This window comes from Bactrocera neohumeralis, unplaced genomic scaffold (assembly GCF_024586455.1).
Source record: "Bactrocera neohumeralis isolate Rockhampton unplaced genomic scaffold, APGP_CSIRO_Bneo_wtdbg2-racon-allhic-juicebox.fasta_v2 ctg453, whole genome shotgun sequence".
Lineage (NCBI taxonomy): Eukaryota > Metazoa > Arthropoda > Insecta > Diptera > Tephritidae > Bactrocera > Bactrocera neohumeralis.
Window position 1 is genome coordinate 243,689 of NW_026091547.1, and position 5,861 is coordinate 249,549.

The 5,861-nt window shown below is 37.0% G+C and overlaps 1 protein-coding gene across 1 annotated transcript; it reads right to left on the minus strand.

Moving 5' to 3' along the window:
- Nucleotides 1-4,632: 4,632 nt before the first annotated feature.
- LOC126767186 (uncharacterized) lies at nt 4,633-5,257 on the minus strand. The gene is made up of 3 exons (XM_050484765.1): nt 5,050-5,257; nt 4,832-4,991; nt 4,633-4,750 (listed from the first exon to the last, which is right to left on the minus strand). The coding sequence occupies exons 1-3, from the start codon at nt 5,221-5,223 to the stop codon at nt 4,635-4,637; spliced, it is 450 nt and encodes a 149-aa protein (XP_050340722.1). The 5' UTR covers nt 5,224-5,257; the 3' UTR covers nt 4,633-4,634.
- Nucleotides 5,258-5,861: the final 604 nt, after the last annotated feature.

Below are 5,861 nucleotides of genomic sequence, written 5' to 3' on the forward strand. Positions count from 1 at the left end.
AACATGTAAACAAATTTACAAAAGTATTCAAATTCAATATTTTATTAAACAAAAACCAAAAACACTCATAATTCATGGGTCACAGCTTATTTCGTGTGGTATAAAAATTCTTACTAAAAAGTTATAAAAAGTAAACAAAAATTAAATTTCAATATTTTGTGGAAAAGCCTTTTTGCTCGATTACAGCTTTCATGCGGTTTTGCATTGATTCCACCAATTTTTTTGTATAATCTGGCGATATTTTACCCCACTCTTCCTTCAAAGCCGCTTTTAGAGATTGGACGCTAGAAATGTGGTGTTTTCTAATATTAATTTCCAGAATGTGCCATACATTTTCAATAACGTTCAAATCTGGTGACTGTGCAGGTGTTTGGACGAGGTGTGGACAATTCCAAATGAGCCAAGTTTGTACAAGACCAGATTTATGTTTAGGGTCGTTGTCCTGGTAGAAGCGAAAAGTGTCACGTATACCCAGGTCTTCTGCACTTTGAAGCTTCACCATCTGACGCAAAAAGATTAAACTTGCTCTCATCGGCGAAAATAACCGTATTCCAAAAAGCATTGTCCTTATTTAAATGGTCTTTTGCGAACTGTAAACGGGCTTTTTTATTTTTCTTATTTATAAAAGGCTTATTCCGTGCTGTTCGCCTATGAAAATTGGAATCCCTTAATATTCTGCGCACAGTTTCTGGATGACATTTTTTGCCGAGAAACATTTCAACATCTTTGGTCAGCGCTGGAGCACTTAACATTGGTTCTTTTTTAATCTTTTTTAAAATCCACCTCTCATCCGTTTCATTAAAAATTTTATTAGGAGCCTTTCGACCCTTGTTATGCACGCGATTTTCACGAACAAAGCGCTGAATTATATATTGAACTGTAGATGAACTTAAATCAACCATTTCAGCAATTTGTTTTTGCGTTTTTCCACTTTGAAAATGTTTAATAACTAATTCGCGTTTTTCAATTGAAGTGCGTGGACCCATGTTGATGTACCGCGTAATTGCAACTGATCTGCATTGTTTTTAGAACATAAACTGCTTCTTAAGTATTCACAGTTCACTCTTTGATTTACCGTTAGTTTTCTGCATCCGTTATTTGCATGTATCACATGAACGAAAACCAACACACGAAATAAGCTGTGACCCACGAATTATGAGTGTTTTTGGTTTTTGTTTAATAAAATATTGATATTGTAAAAAGAGTGGAAAGAGAGAGGGATAAGTGTGGTGCGGCCTTTGTGAATTTGTGTAACAAAGCGAAAAAGCGGTACTGCTGCAACATTGAAGCCAGCACATTGAATGTGGGGTATCCATTATAAACATGGCCATCTTGGAATTCGGCCGCTTGAGGCACTGTCTCTTTGTTGGATTGAGAGACGTACTGCAGGTGTGTGAGTGGCTTTATGTGGTTTTCATGTTGTGCTGTGACAAGAGCTTGTAAAATGAGTACACTTGAAAAAAGTGGGAAAAATTAGGTGCGAAAAATGATAATGTCCACGACAATGTTGCGGTAATTGTTGTATATGAAATCCGGTCACTTTTTACGAGCAGCAGCATAATAAAGACAGTGGGGCGCCACACCATGGAACGGTAATGGAAAAAAGTTCGTGCAATGTGCACAAAAAAATGCTGTTTGCGCCCTCGTTTGCAGTTGCTGATTCACGATTCGTTTCATTTTAGTTTTTAATTGGGCGGAAATGAACGTTCGACGGTCGGGAAAATCGCTTTAAGCAAAGTAATCAAATCATTGGAATGCGCGTATGCCCCTTATGTGTAAGTCGAGCGCATGTACAAGTAAAGTAGCAAAAGTTGTTAAAGTAATAAATGAGAAAATACAGCTTCTTTGTTGAAAAAATTTACTTAATAGAACTACCATATATTGATATACGTCCACTCTAACAAAAACGCCGCAAAAATTAATTGAACACAGGGTAAGCCCCCTCTGTAATAATGTCACTACCAGAGATCTCTCGTGATTCTATACATACGTATTTCTTCAATATTTAACACATTTCCACGCTCTCATTATAGTTTATGGATTGTTTTCATTTAAAATATATGGAACCAGGTTTATTTAAAATGCCACTACTTGCCTACCAAAAATTTCATTTGCTTGATTTTAATGGTTAGTTTTGTTGATTGAGTTTGGGATGTATGTTGAGAATGAAGTTGAGGTTGATGTTGAGGTTGAGGATAAGGTTGAGGTTGAAGTTGGGATTGAGGTTGAGGATGAAGTGGAGGTTGAAGTTGAAGTTGAGATTAGGACTTATATTGAAATTGAGATTGATGTTGGGGTTAAAGTTGATGTTAGGGTTGAGGTTGATATTGAGGGAGGCGTTCAGGATGAGATTGAGAGCGGAATTGGAGTCGCGCTTGGGTGAAACTGAATTGCTAATGAATTTGAGTCTCTGGAAAATCTCTTTATCTGACTTATACTATATTATGTACCAGAGAGTTGAAGAGGGAAGCGAGACGCATTTGCGGACAGAAAAGGAAAGAGGCCAAAGAGGGGTAATATTCAAAAATTTTACGAAAAAATGCGGCGACTAACAGAAGGTTTCAAGACCGGAGCATACTCTTGTAGAACCTCCAAAGGTGATCTAGTCACCGATGCCCAAAGCATAATAAAATTATGGAGGGAAAACTTCTCTAGCCAGCTGAATGGCACTGAAAGTACAACGCCCGGAGAAGGTGAACCCGATTCCCCAATCGACGACGTTGGAGCAGACGTTCCATTGCCCGACCATAAAGAAGTTCGAATAGCAACAACAGCAAAGCGGCGGGGGCCTATGGATTGCCGGCCGAGCTATTTAAACACGGCGGAGAAGAACTGATAAGGAGAATGCATCAGCTTCTTCGTAAATTATGGTCGGACGAAAACATGCCCAACGATTGGAATTTAAGTGTGCTCTGCCCAATCCACAAAAAGGAAGACCCAACAATCTGCGCCAACTACCGTGGGATAAGCCTCCTCAACATCGCATATAAGGTTCTATCGAGCGTATTGTGTGAAAGATTGAAGCCCACCGTCAACAAACTGATTGGACCTTATCAGTGTGGCTTTAGATCTGGCAAATCAACAACCGAACAGATGTTCACCATACGCCAAATCTTGGAAAAGACCCGTGGAAGGAGAATCGACACACACCACCTCTTCGTCGATTTCAAAGCTGCTTTCGACAGCACGAAAAGGAGCTGCCTTTATGCCGCTATGTCTGAATTTGGTATCCCCGCAAAACTAATACGGCTGTGTAAACTGACGTTGAGCAACACAAAAAGCTCCGTAAGGATCGGGAAGGACCTCTCCGAGCCGTCCGATATCAAATGAGGTTTCAGACAAGGCGACTTCCCATAACGCGCGACTTCTTCAACCTGCTGTTGGAGAAAATAATTCCATCTTCAGAACTTAATCGAGCAGGTACAATCTTTTATAGAGTGTACAGCTGCTGGCGTATGCCGATGATAGCACCACCACCAACAATGTCAGCTTGAGTAGGCAATTGAAAAGTAAAGTCCTCTCTCGACGAACAAAAGCTAAACTCTATAAGTCGCTCATAATTCCCGTCCTGCTATATGGTGCAGAGGCTTGGGCGATGACAGCAACCGATGAGTCGACGTTGAGAGTTTTCGAGAGAAAAGTTCGGCGAAAGATTTATAGGCCTTTGCCCATTGGCCACGACGAATATCGCATTCGATGGAACGATGAGCTGTACGAGTTATACGACGACATTGTCATAGTTCAGCGAATTAAAAGACAGCGGCTACGCTGGCTAGGTCATGTATTCGACGCAGTACATGCCGGGGGAAGCAGAGGAAGAGAAAGACCTTCACTCCGTTGGAAGGACCAGGTAGAGAAGGACCTGGCTTCGCTTGGAATATCCAATTGGCGCCACGTAGCGAAAAGAAGAAACGACTGGCGCGCTGTTGTTAACTCGGCTATAATCGCGTAAGCGGTGTCTACTCCAGTAAAGAAGAAGAAGAAACTCTAAAAGACCTACTAAACCGAAATAATATTTTTCCATTGGGCATTCGTAAATCTTCCATTCGATTGCGTATTTGTGCGTTCGTATTTGCAGCACTCTTTATGCATATGCTTCGCTCAACACAATTGTGGTTTAATTCGTTCACATTTATGCGCGACAAAATCCCAGTAAACAATCGCGTTTGTGAATAAACTTAAAATAAACTTACACTGGTAAACCTTTTCGTTACAATAAGTTTACGTTTTTGATTACAAAACAATTACAAAAGACTTGTAAAGAACCAAAACGTTACATTACTTTGGGCTTTTTCACATACTTGTAAAATCGCTTATTTTTAAACTTAAAAGTAAGCATTTATTAAATTAATATCCAACCGCTTGTAAGTTTATTTTCAAATGTATTTGTAAACGTGTTGTAATGATTTTATGTAATGGTAGTAAAATAAATCGCATGATATATTTTTAAAGATATATAATTATTTTCTTTATTAGTTTTAATTCATTTAATATTATTTATTATATATACATATGTACTTATACGAAAAATTAAAAAAATTTTTGATAAGTTAAATTAAACTTATACTAAAAATTCAAATTTAAAAAAACATTTTATAAAAATGAAATGATAGAAAAATAGTTAGGTAAAATAATTAATTTGCTGCATTTTGGTGCTTCCGTTTTTGTCTATTTTTGGCAAACTGAAAAATCGTCTTGGTGCCACTTATATATTCAGTCTCATTGCCTTTCACTTCATGTAAGAAGACATCTGAAATTTAAATTAAAAATATATATAAGTATATAAGTACACATGTAAATATAAAGTTTATTTAGTTTTATTATTAAGTACCTCGGATAGCCATAGATACTTTTAAGACGCGGACAGGTTTTTTGTCTGACGTTCCACTCCAAGCAAAATGTTGAGCACATTCATCGGATACCAATGAGCGCCAAGCTGTTCTGACGAATTTCGCTCCTGTGTATTTAATATTTTGCATAAGTTCCGATTTCTTCAAAAAAAGGAAATTGTAAAATTGGCTTTCAAACAGTCAATAAATATTTACTTACAAATTTAGCATATTCTTCATCCTTCTGGAGTAAACTGTCCAATTCCATAAATTGCTCCACTGTGTTTAAAGGTTCTGCTGGCATAATCTTTTTTGATGGAACATTGTCTCTGCTATTCCTCAACTTTGCGATATCTCGCCGCAAGCTTCTTACCTCCTCGACGATTCTTCCCATAGATTTGGATACAGCTGCATCAATGGTGCTTTGAATTGCTGCAAAAAACAAACTTAGTTAGAATGCGTGGCAAATTTTCCGCGAATAGCAGTTAAAAAAATTATAACAACGCCTTAAAAGACAACATGCAACTTACCCTTTTATATTGTAACGGCCTTTTTTATTTTATTTTATTTATAACACTTCTAAATAATACTTATATGTAAGTAATTTTTCAATTAATTATTTTTAGTTATTAACTTTTCCACTGTTTTATTTAAAACGCACGTCTTTACATCTCACAAATTCAATAATTATGAACTGCGATCACTCAAAAAAGGAAAAACAGTCGTCAGAGAGTCGGCGAAAAAACTAACGGGAAATGGTAAACGGTTGGTTTACTTTTTGTGTTTACATGTAAACTGATTTGCAATGTTGCATCATAAGTTTACATTTATGTTTGTAAGTAGACGTTTTTTCAACGCATTTATTTTAAACTTACAAATATAAGATAAGTAAACTTATAATTAAACTTATTTCTCACATTTGTAAGTAAGTTTACTCAAATGTTTGTAGATAAGTTCATTTTAGCGCAGATTTACGAAACATTTACGCAATTGTTTATTGGGATGGCGACAAATTCGTATACAATGAATAAA

Bases quoted from the DNA above. Each gene is read 5' to 3' on its own strand.
- LOC126767186 (XM_050484765.1), bottom strand. From the start codon at position 5,223: ATGGGAAGAATCGTCGAGGAGGTAAGAAGCTTGCGGCGAGATATCGCA. The intron at 4,992-5,049 runs GTAAGTAAATAT...CTTTTTTTGAAG, and splicing joins ATGAAGAATATGCTAAATTT to AAATCGGAACTTATGCAAAA. The intron at 4,751-4,831 runs GTACTTAATAAT...TTTAAATTTCAG, and splicing joins AGTATCTATGGCTATCCGAG to ATGTCTTCTTACATGAAGTG.